This window comes from Alosa pseudoharengus, unplaced genomic scaffold, assembly GCF_046254945.1.
Source record: "Alosa pseudoharengus isolate Yale_2024_CS ecotype anadromous, Long Island Sound unplaced genomic scaffold, YU_APseudo_1.1 YU_APseudo_1.1_scf_19, whole genome shotgun sequence".
Taxonomy (NCBI): Eukaryota; Metazoa; Chordata; class Actinopteri; order Clupeiformes; family Clupeidae; genus Alosa; species Alosa pseudoharengus.
In genome coordinates, this window is record NW_027468657.1 from 6,081,419 (window position 1) to 6,094,143 (window position 12,725).

A 12,725-nucleotide genomic window follows, 5' to 3' on the forward strand; every position below is an offset into this window, starting at 1 on the left:
CCAGGTAAAGTTAGTTTTACTTCGCCTATTAGCTCAAATAATACACGAGTGTAGGTTATGCTCTGCTAGTCACAAAAAGGTTTTAGTAAAGCAAGGTTTAGTGGAATCCCTGTTCCATATGGTCTCGCGTGCAAGCAGATTCTTTCAAATGTGCCGCTGACTATCAAAATACTGATGTGCTGTTTGAAGTTGCGCTGCTTTCTGGATGTTACGGCCAAAACACACCCATGACTGATTAAGAAACATAAGAACAACCATTTTGCGCCAAGCGCCCGACATTTGACCACATAATTGTGTCATTAAATTAGTGAATGTGGACTGGCCACACCTTTAATGTCTATAAACTTTACGCCTCCGACCATCCATTTCTGATTGCCAAAATAGAGCCTAACCTAAGCCTCTGCAATTTGCAGTGTGAATCCTCCAGTAGAGAACAGAACTGTTTCACTTCTGAGTCTCCTGGTTTCTTCCCACTCAGATCAAGCTCTGTCAGCAGTAAAGGGTTTGTACCTACAACTGAAGTCAGATAAGCACAAGCTTTCTCTGCAGCATCACTCTTCAACAATCTGTAAAGAGAGGAAGAACATATCTATGCTAATTAGTACTAATTGTTGATAACTGCTGATACAAAATATCTGAGATATCAGGCCAGATAACAGTGTAAACTACTTGATATACATATAACCTGATTGCTTTATACACATAACAGTTCATCTGCTTCCATAAAACACAAATAGAGTCTGGTGTTCCTAGTTTAGTTTACAATGAACATGAGTGTGCACTAAAATAACAAATTAAAGGTTAAATGACCAACTTGATGCTTGTAAGTCTAATGTAGATATCAATGATCTAGCTCTTTTAAGGCAACAATAAATCACATATTATGTATCTCTCTTCTTCTCTAGAGTTTAACGTATCATATACCGGTAGGCCTAATTTTATTTTACAAGCATTTTACGGAAATTGAAAAGGTGAACAAAATGCTTGAAACAGAAAAATATATTTTGCTCTTTTGTGAAATTCACTTACCTCAGTGTGTGAAGTTGACATTTTTCATCATTAACCAAATTTACTAAATCAGTGAGAAGTTTCACTCCTCTAAGTCCAGGGTCGTTCCCACTCAGATCCAGCTCTATCAGGTTTGAGTGCTCTGATTTAAGAGCTGATGCAAGACTGGCATATCCGTTACCCGTTACACCACAGTTGGAAAGTCTGGAAGACATAGAAGAGTTCTGATACTGGCCTTCCTGTGTTTTAGGAGATAAAGTTTTGCATTTAACTGTCTTTCTATTTGCCTAATTCACACGGCGGCCAGTCTTATGGCAGAGTCTCTAACGATATCACCAGCGGCAATCTTGTCACAGGCAAGCTATCTGGTGGGCTCTGTGGTACCTGATGTAAGGTGAGTGATCTGCACGAACACAAATACTCTTATCTCGCTGAAATCTTGACAGATTTACAAACGGTTTGGTTTCTTACAAACGGTTTGGTTTCTTACAAACGTTATTAACGTGGCTATAATCTGGATGCTTGAACATGTTGAAGTTATAATTATTCATAAGTATGCAGTGTCATAACTACATATTTGACGATTATAACAAACCAAATCAGTAGGAAATTGAGCAAGTTATGGCTATTTAAAAGGTGTGAGGAGTGAGCGAGCTGACTGTGGCAAGATGGCCCCCAGGTGCGGACGTCAATCTCTGTTGGCCAGCAGCGCGGACGAGACATTTATTATGTATATTTATGGGCCAGCGAACCCTCCTTTTTCTGTGAGCTTTTTTGTTGGCAGTTTGCAAACAGAGTGCATTACCACCATCTGCTGGACTGAAGTGTAATGGCAAGTGTACCATGTAGCCTCATTCTGGCTTACAATGGCTGCCGGGTGAATAAGGTGAATTATGAGAGGTTACTGTTATATAAACAAAATATCTCAATACAAAGCCATCTTTGTTCAGCATCATTTCACTTACAGCAGTTTCTGTAGTTTACACTTTGGATTTGTCAACAGATCAGAGATGCGCTTTACTCCTGAGTCACCAAGTTTATTCCCACTCAGATTCAGCTGTATCAGGTGTGAGGGGTTTGATTTCAGAGTAAGAGCAGCACAGCCAACATCTGTTATACTGCAGTCATTAAGCCTACAGACACAGACATACATAGAGACAATTATCCTGTTAGTGACTTTAAGCACAAAATATTGTTTTAAAATAAAAGGGTTTACTTTAATTATTTTTTAGTTAAAGCATTTTGCCACCTTGGGAATCCCACCCTCATAAGCTAACCTATATCATCCCATCCTGCATCAGCTAACCTACGTCATTGTGCCTTGTCAACCTACCTCTTTTCAGTGGTATATGCAACATTGGCTTGTTGGTGTCTTTAGGAGCTGCACTACCGTATATTAATGTTCTACATGCCACCAGAAGACAGCCCCTCCCCCTTCTCGGACAGTGAGATTCAATTTATAGTTCCCACCTGAAGCTCATAGCACACTCCAGCACTCCCTAACCGGTGAGTTTTGTGGATCACCCAACCCTCCAGGAGGAAAACACTGCTCATTTCACTCTGACCCTCAGATCAGATGAGAGCCTGACCCTTCATTGGACAAGAGGGCTAAAATAGTCTGTCAGTTTACTTACTGCAGTCTTTGTAGTTTACAGAATTGATTCTGTGATAGATCAAAGATGTGCTTCACTCCTGAGTCTCCTAGAGTATTCCCACTCAGATTCAGCTCTATCAGGTGTGAGGGGTTTGATCTGAGAGCTTTAGTCAGTGCTGCACAGCCTTCTGCTGTTATGTTGCTGTCTTTAAGCCTGTAGGGAGAGAGAGCAGGAAAATAAATACAAAAAAATATGGGGCGATGTGTAGCTACGTTTGTGTAAAACCTCCTGTTGGGATTCAGCAAAAAAGGATAAAAAATATGTCTTGTAGTCTCTTTCAGAGGACCTTATATAACAAGAAGATCTAACAAGAAATGTATTTTATTCAGTTCAGAAGCTCATTAAAACAGTTTTAGCTTTTTTTATTTTGATGGTTTTGCATCCTGTCACATAGTAGCTTACAAGCAGCAGCTTGGAGACACTTGATTCAATTGAGCACAGTGCTTGGTCTCAACCTTTCACTCTCATTGGTTGTAGCTCATTGCTGTCAAACACTAGCCTGGATCTGCCCTCCGACGTACTTCCACTCAATTTTCATTTCCCTTCAGTACTGTACTTCGTCTGGGTTTTCGGTATATTCACAGGTTTTCTCAGGCCAAATTTTACGTGTCCAATCAGCGAACAGAGGGGGTGACTGAGATCGATTGAAGTTGATTGAGGTTGTGCACTAGTTTGCGTCACGACCAAATGTTAGCGATTGGTTATGGCAGATCCAGAGTGGCCCCTGGGCAGATCCAATAGTTTTAAACTTCAACAGAGTACTCACCTTTAAGTTAACGCTTGGCAATAAGAAGTGGCCAGGCTCTCTGTACTTAATGGAATGTTTGTACGAGAGTCTGGTAGGACCAGGCTACTCAAACACTCCTCCGGATATTTATCCTGCTAGATATATTCATGGGTTTCATCAGGTCCTTTTCCACAGGTGTATTAAGAGTCTTCTGTAATAAACTCCGGGTTCGCTAACTAGGTTGTTGGTGCTTCATTTTATGTGTAGGGACCCTGAGCAAGCTACTGAAAAGGTTTGGTGCTGTTTTGAATAATATTACTGGTTAAAAAATGCTATTTGGCAAGTGCTCCAAGTGCTATTTGGCAAGTGCTCCTACTTCACACCTTCTCAAACTTCCCCACCCAAAAATTCCAAACCCTGAGGGAGGATATGCACCCGGAGGGACCTCCCTGCCACCACACCTCCACAGCCCTCCTCTTTCCCTATAATTTCAATAATCTCAAATAGTCTTTGTATACTGTACGTTTCATGTCTTTTACACTTAGTTGGGTTGTGTAAGGTTTGTGGGTTTTTGTTAACATTTATTAACTCATTGAATGCCAAGCTGTTTTCAGGAGCTTTGTCCTAGAGTGCCAGCAATCTAGACCATTGTTGATGATTTTTGTACAGCCACAGCATATTCTGTGTTATAGCTATGAACACATACAATGGCTCGTTTAAAAGGTGAGACTTTAAGCTCTCAGTGGGTGCAAACCGTGTATTTCTACACGCCTCTGTTCCTGAGAAATCCCAAGCTAAACAGTGGCTAGTTTTCATCAAAATCGCTGTTTTTTTTTCTAGAAATGGAGATATAACATCTTTCATGAAATATGAAGTGTTGCCTGTTACTTACTTGTGTAAACTTTCTGGGAAGTGATCAGCGAGACCTGGCAAGACTGCCACCTAGTGATAGACCCACGAAAATGGCCTGGTATTGACCTGACGTGCATGCGTCACTGATTCGACCCAAAGCGGCAACCGAGTTATGATAAAATGTCCAGATAAAATGTCCAGATTGTGCGTTTTCATGAGTTTTTGATCGTCATATATTTCATTTCCATTAATCACAGAGTTCCCAAAATCACATATAAGGTGTGTTAGAGTGTCTAGTTTCGTAATTTAAAAAAACAGCTAAAAATGTAATATTACGTTTTTGCCACTCAACGCATGGGAAGGAAAAACGTAATATTACGGTTTTGGCACTCAATGAGTTAACACACCAAAAAACGTAATAAAAAAAAATAAAATCAAAAAGTCCACACCCAAAGCTGACAGCACAGTGCCATCCATCTCTCTCTCACTAGTGACTTTTGTGGATCTCTCAAACCACAAGAAGAGTTCTTCCTACCTCGAAGTGGGCAGGCACTGTTGAGCTCTATAAAATATGTAACTTTATTCCTGAAATTTCTTATCCGTCCATTGAAATAATAAAGGTATATTATGTGAATTTCACTACACAATATTCATACTTACAGCAGTTTCTGTAGTTTACAGTGTGGACGCTCTAGTAAAGTAGAGATGTGCTTCACTCCTGAGTCTCCTAGTCCATTCCCACTCAGATTCAGCTCAACCAGGTGCGAGGGATTTGATTTCAAAGCTTCAATCAGTGCAGCACAGCCTTCTTCTGTTATGCCGCTGTCATTAAGCCTGTAGGAGAGGTAGCAGGGAAATTATAAAAATATATATATTGGGCCATGTGTATTCATGTTTATGTAAAACCTCCTGTAGTATTCAGCAAAAAGAATACCCAAAAAGTACATCTTGTGGTCTCTTTCAGAGGACAAGGTGACGTATGTACAGTGGTGTGCATAAGTTGACACACCCATGCTAAAGTTGACTACAAAGGGGAATAGAAAATCCTCTTTTTGTTCTTAATGCCTTAATTAGCCTGTGTTCATGGGGATTGACATGGGGTACTTTCCATAAGATCATCTCTCAATGCAAATCAAACCAGCTATTAGGCTAACTGAAATAAAACCATGCCAATTTCTAGGTATGGTGAAGGGTATGTGATGATGTGTGGCTATTTTAATTCCAAAGGCCAAGGGAACTTTATCAGGATGCATAGTAGCCTGGATCCATGAAATAACTGGCCTTCAAAAATAAAAATCTGCCTGCCTCTATGGGAATTTGGCATAGGGGTGTGTATTCTTATGCCCCTTCTTTTTTTAAGGAAGAACTTTAAGGAAGAACATATTTATTTACGATACATTATTCATTCACAAAAGGTTCTTTTTAAATTAAGGCATTAAGATCAATTTCCAAACGATTTGTTATCCCTGTTTTTAGTCAACTTTAGCATGGGTGTGTGTAAACTTATGCACACACCACTGTAATTGTGATGATACTTATTGGTCTTTTTTACTAAGGTCATATAATTAAGACTTAATACAGACAGCTTATTCAGCACTGGGGCAGTTACAATGACATGGAAGAAGCAAGCATACACAAACATTTGTGAGAAATTCAAGAAAAAACTACATTCATGCAACTGTAGTAATTTAGACATACATTAAAATGGAATGAATCTAACCATGAATGTGATTGCATGCTTTATGTACTTCCTTGCCTATACCTAATTGTACCTTGGTACCTTGAAAGGTGCTTTTCTAAATTAAATTTATTATTATTAAAAATGTAAATGTAAATCAGGTTTCTCGGCCAAGTATACTTGGGTATACAAGGAATTTGATCTCTGCATTTATCCCATCCGTGAATTAGTGAACACACAGAGCACATAGTGAACACACAGTGAGGTGAAGCACACACTAACCCAGAGTAGTGAGCTGCCTTGCAACAGTGGCGCTCGGGGAGCAGTGAGGGCTATTGTTTTCACTCAGAAAGTATCCCACTACACAATATTTCAGTAGAGCCAGTCTTGTGTTCTACAAACTTATTTTTTGTCACTAAAACACAGGTCAGAAATATCATGGGGAATGACAGCGAGAAATATAAAACTAGATGTACCGCGGAAATATTATGTAGATTATATTAGATGTACCATACACAATATGACCGCTGCCCGGTCCTGCACAGTCTCTCCACAAAAATAAATCACACATGTCAATTCGTCTCCATCTCCTAATCCATCCCCTACTCTTTTGTGTATGTAAATTTGTGTGTGCATGTGTGTGTTTGCTTTTGTGTACATGTGTGCTTCTCTGTGTGTATGTTTTCGCTTGTGAGTGGATCTGTGGGGGTAATGGTGTGTGTGTTTATGTGTGTGTGTGTGTGTGTGTGTGTGTGCCTGCTTGTGTGTGTATTTATGTGTGTTTGCGCGTGTTTGTGTGTGGGTGTGTTTGTGCATGCATGTGTGTACGTGTTTGTGTTTATGTGTGTGTGTGTGTGACGTGCGTATGCTTGTGTGCAGGCCTGTATGTGTGCATGTGAGTGTGTGTGTACGTACAGTGGCCTTTACTTTGAAATGGCCACTTAATTCACGCATTACGTGACGTGAAGCTGCGTGAAACTTTAGTACCACTTTCAGCCACTGTACGTCGCTCTGTCAGTAGCCTGCCTGCCGCCCCTTCTGAAAAAGCAGGAGGCTACGTTTAAAAATAATTGTTGCCGAGAGGAATCCCAGCCTATGAATTCAATAGCAAAATAAATCATGCATAATTAAAAATGACCTCGATTTAGGCTACTTGGGTATGGCATAAGGCTTGGCTACACAGTGGTTAACAAAAATCGAAATCTGCTTTTGATACCGGTGCCGCTCCACAAAACGAAACAATATCTTAATTTGCTGTCTACATTATTGTCCATGAAGGCATATCTGGCAAGTTGTTATTTTATGAAGACGTAAATGGTTGCTTTGCTTTCATTAATGGTTTCACTATTGCCAAGTTTGCAAGAAGGAGACATAACGCGTGAGCATGCCACACTGTCCAGGGACGCGCTCACACAACTGTGGTAGCGGGGGCAGGAGGACAACTGTTAGCGCAGGCTTTATATAAAATTCTTTATAGCCTTATGAAATAAAGGCCTGCCTCGAATGCAGGCTTGCCCAAAATAAAGGCCTGTGGTTTGCGCAGCCTACAGTAAGTAAGCTAAAAAACAGACCCGCCACAATATGCGGTATGATGATTTTTTACGAGCAAGATGTTTTTGGTGCCCTACGCGCACTGCATGTTCTTAAATAACAGTGAAATATCATCAGTAATATTACACCATTATTTTGTGATTTGGGAATAATGTATATTTTCATTAAGCACAGAAAATCACATGTCAGTCCCTCATATTTGTCTGACTTCTGCAGACGCTCAAAAAAACACTGCCGCTTCCCACCCCATATTCCACTAATCACACATCAGATCAGCTTGTAGGCCACTAGCAATCTGTTTATTTTATTTTATGAAGCCTATACAGTAAAACACCTGCCACATTCCCACTTGCAATAGACAGATGCAATATCATCGACACTTACAGTAGCCTACTGCTTCAACAGTATCAGAAGGGGATAGTAGCCTATACAAAAAGTACTTCATACTATCATCAAAATTTGTTAAAACGAATAGCAATTTGCAACTTTACGCTGGATTAGATATCGTAGGCACAGGAGAAAACTTGTACATCCTTTGGCCCTTGGGGAGATCACATGCCAGTTGCCTCTCCCTTCAGTGCTATGACTCTGTTGATGACTTTGTCCAGATAGTCTATGTATTTATTGCTACGAAAGAGAAGCTCTTTCACTTTTCTTGCTGATAGTTCATCATCTGTGCTAAGGATGGAGTTTATTATTTCCATCACCTGACTGAAATAGACACATTGTTTCAATACATAGTTTGGTAAAGCAATTGTTGTTATTTTGATTAACATTCCAATCATGGCTAGTTGTTTGGCGTTAGAGCTAGTCGGACAGCCTTTTTTCCGCAGGTTCCTGATGCGCTCACTGACTTCTGCGTTGACGACAACCATCTCTGAACTATTTAAATGCCCCCCAGCCCCCCAGTCAATGTGAATCGGGCGTTCAGTTAATAGGCCTATAACGTGAAGATTTTTCTTGCCATCTAAGGCGCGCATCTGTGAGGCCAAGCCTCACCAAGTAGCCCGTTTGTTTACAACGAAAATTACATTTAATTAAACTGCTTGTATGCCAAAATAGTTTTCAACATTTTGAATATCAGTGCCGGGTGAATTAGGAAATGTTCTCAAAGTAGCCTTATGGCTGAAAGCTGCTTGGGATCCCCCCCTGTCAAGCAATATAACCATACAAACGCGCGGCCTGCTTACTCATTGTTTCAAAAGGAGTAATTTCGGCTTTGTCAGAACTGGCCATTGTAGGCTACGTAAAAATAAACTTCCAAAACTAAAGAAAAATATTTATCTTCTTTCAGTTGATTCAAAAGTTTCCAAAAAGTTAAAAACAGATGACGTGATGCGCGTCATTGACATAATGCGCAAATATAGCCTAGATATTCAAAAAGTGTTTATTTTAGAGGGCAAATTCGAACGTCATTTTTAAGCAATTTTGACAGCCCTAGTCCACTGTAGGCTACGCCAATCGGCTATTAACACCTTCCACCTAGTCCCGGTGAGGGGGTCGCTATAATGCGTGTGAAATACAGGGATTAAAGTGAAAAAAAATCGTTTGACTGAACTTTTTTCAGGCCATAAGTCATACGTATTCGCCTTATTCACACGGCAGCCATTGTTTAAACCAAAACGAGGCTACAGGGTACACTTACTATATAATTAATGCCAACTACAGGCAGTGTTGGGCAAGTTACTTCAAAATTGTAATGTATTATGTATTACTTATTACTGTCATTTCAAAGTAATTTGTTACATTATAATATTACTGTCTCTGAATTGTAAGGCATTACACTACTATTGTATTACTTTTAAGTTACTTTTACCAAAATATCTAGAAATATGGATTTGGAATTCTAAATGCAGTTTATTATGCTCAATGCAGCTCATTGCACTTCTAATGGAGGGCGATATGGTATAACATAATGACTGAGCTAGGCTTAAGGCTAACAACAGTAGAATGCAATAGTGATGGCTCATGATGCAATACAAGGAACAATCATAGCCAGAATTTTTTTAAAAGCAGACAAAAGGTCGAAGTCTGGTCAATTGTGATAGAAATGCTGTAACTTTAGGCTTAGGCCTACTCATTAAAATAAACAGAGAGCCCACTATATGTATAGCTAGTGCTGTCCGTTTCTAAATCATTTCAACATTTTCTCAATGTTCTATAACATTTTAAAAGGACTAACAGGCTAGAGTAGGCGCCCTATCTCATAAGATTCCATCATAGAATTTTGACATAGAAGAGGGAGTGGGGGCGCCGCGACTGCAGGCGAGCAGATAGGCCTACGAGTAGTGAGTTGCCGTCTATGGAAAAAGATGGATACAGTAAAAAAAAGCTGTTGATGACTAAAAATAGAAAAAGAAAGAGGGAAAAGGAGATGGCATGTCAAGGGATGCAACAGCAGTTAAATAAGTGGACGGTGAAAGGCAACAGGTAGGATTTAAAGTGATGACGTCTGTACTTGGAGGCTTGCAAATAACAGACTAACTAGCGTTTGTTAAGCATAATGCCGATTGAAACATAGCCTATTCCATTCAGATAGCTGGGTGGCTACCATGCTCATACTGCACTTTTAATGGCCAACTGCAAACAGAAATGTCATGCTAGCAGCAACTCATTACATGTTTCCATATCCTAACAATGAAGGCTCCTTGTAATAACTTAATAGTGTGTTGTCTATGTGGTGCAAACAAACAAGGCTAGAGTGCCTATCAGCCTTATCCATTGTGAGCAGGACGTTATGAGAACCGACTCTCTTAAAGTGGCAACGCACCATTTATCAATACTTATCAAGTATAACATCAAGTTAAACATCAAATTGGCAGCATTTCTTTAAAAACATATTCAATAGACACTAATGTAGTAATATAATGTAGACAGTAATAGTTTAAATTATTGGCCTTTTGTTTTGTTTAGTTGTTTGTGTTTTTTTTGTGCTATGGTTTTGTGCTATAAATTAATAATATTTTATAGCAAAGTTTTAAGTTGACTATTTTAATTGCATGGTTATTTTTTGTCAACATACACTCACAACCTACTGTCGTTAAAAGTGAGGCCTAAGCAAAATAGGCTACAAGGCTGTCTGTGCGTCACAAACATGACTGACCCCCTTACTAAACAGTTCGCGATGATGACAATATTATTATTATTTTATGTTAACACGCTCAGTCAAAACCTTCCGTCGCAAATTGTGAAAAACATTGTTGTACATGTCATAACACACGGGATAATAAATTGCATACGCGTTATATTGCGTCGCTTTACACATAATGTTAGTTGCATTGATTAAAAACTGTAACAATAATAGTAGCCTACATGGGGTGGCATAGCAGGCTATCTCACACATAGCAGGCTATCACACACATTAATTCATCGGACCTAATATTTGTAGTTGCCTTAAAAAAGGAAAAGAAAAGGTGATAGTCCCCCTTCCTCCTATTTTTTTTCTCATCGGATCTGCATCGATCTCAAATATGACATTTCTAAAATCAAATTGACGGAAATCCGTCGTACGACGGAGAACTTTAATCCTTGGAAATAGCAACATTGAGTAGCCTATGCGAAATAGCCTTGAAATCTTTCCGGTGCCACTCTCTTGATAGGCTATGGACAGCAGGCTGGTTGAAACATTAGCAAAGTATGCATATGTTACACAGAAAACCACAGAAGACCATAGTAATGCATTGTAGCTACTGCGGGCTTGTTAAGGCCTAAGCAAATTAAGAATGACTGACTGGTACTTCACATTAGGCTATGTTAAACTATCTATCTCATTAAAAGAATTGGTAAACCACGCACTAGCCATTTACAATTAAATTGAGCTTTTACGTACGGTAGGACTAGGCAGGCACATTGCTAGGAGCTCAACACATTCGAGACTTAAACCCAGACATGAAATGTCCTATGTAAGAGGGGATTCAGGGGTTTCTCCCCCGAGAAATGTTTAAAAGTTGGTCACGCAACTCCTAGGCAGGGACAGATCATGGCTTGTGCCAAGTGTGCACGTGCACAGGGGCCCTGAGCCAATGGGGGCCCTCGGATTAAAAAAAAAAAAAATGCCATGAATTTAAGCTAGATCATGCCCGGTGCTTCTGTCTGTTAATTTGCGGCACAACTGAATGGTGTTATGGAACCGCGGACCAAAAGAAAAATAAACTAAATGTTTTCCTGATCAATAAATACTTCTTAATTCATAAAATGTAGAGGCATAACATTAGGTTGAAGTGGTAGGCTATGAGTGCTCATTCAATGTGTATGCGTGTTTGCGAAAGTGAAACTGACAAACTGAACCACTCATGGGTAGGTGAATGAAGTGGATCCTTGCAATGTTCATGAAAACAGCATAGCGATTGGATAGCCTAAATCGCGACTTGTTGTAGGCCTAACAGTAGCTTATATCGTAGCAAATAGCCTATGGCAATGCCGATGACAGATTTAAAATAGACCTACATTTATTTCACTCGTCTCGCTGAAGTGAGCGCATAATGTGGGCTGTTGCGCAAAGAAATTAATTCGGGAGATGATCTGCATCTCCATTTACCAAACGCTATAGTTTTGCTAACATCTCCACTGTTAACGTGAAATATTACTCCATGCAAGGTAGTGTCAAGCAGCAGTGAAGTGAAAACCTTATCATGCAGGTAGTCAATGTTCACGTCACCTGAGTCAGACAGAAAACGGGCCCTGCTTGCTCTGTTAAAGTTTGTATGCCCCTTCCAAACTGCGTTAAAAAGGTTGTATTTAACAGCCAGAATTTCGAAATTGTCCCCGGGGAGACACCCCCGAAACCCCCGTAATATGATCAGCACCACCTCTCACAAAATACTGTCAACATCCCTGCTACCGGTCCGTCAGAAATATGACAACTGTTGTCCGGTCCGTTTTTGTAGACTGTTTTTACAGCAAAGGGAGATTACAGCCTAATAATAAAAACAGCTGCTGGAATTCATTTCTGTGTGGGCCTGAGTTGTAATATATGACATAATGTACTACATTTTCATTGTGTGAAATTGTGCACCAGCCTGCACAGCAACAGCAAAGAGAGACGCGCTGGCTGCTTGCGCAAACGCAGTCAGGGGGAGGGGGGGCCTTTTTTGATACTCCAAGCTAGCTATTCGTCTGTATTTATTACAAGTAGCATGTCCACTGCAGAGCCGGACAGTAACGGAGTACATTTACTTGAGTACAGTACTTGAGTACAATTTTGAGGGATCTGTACTTTACTCGAGTATCATTTTTGGGGAGTACTCATGACTTT

The 12,725-nt window shown here is 40.0% G+C and overlaps 1 protein-coding gene across 2 annotated transcripts in view; it reads right to left on the reverse strand.

Moving 5' to 3' along the window:
* The window catches only part of LOC143132185 (uncharacterized), a 223,345-nt gene that overhangs the window by 95,315 nt on the left and 115,305 nt on the right, over positions 1 to 12,725 (reverse strand). For both annotated transcript variants that reach the window (XM_076291544.1, XM_076291545.1), the window contains exons 26-30: positions 4,903 to 5,076; positions 2,643 to 2,816; positions 1,974 to 2,141; positions 1,030 to 1,212; positions 393 to 566 (exon numbers count right to left, since the gene is read on the reverse strand). In XM_076291544.1, coding sequence (XP_076147659.1) covers positions 393 to 566; positions 1,030 to 1,212; positions 1,974 to 2,141; positions 2,643 to 2,816; positions 4,903 to 5,076 — 873 coding nt within the window. The remainder of the gene's footprint in view (positions 1 to 392; positions 567 to 1,029; positions 1,213 to 1,973; positions 2,142 to 2,642; positions 2,817 to 4,902; positions 5,077 to 12,725) is intronic.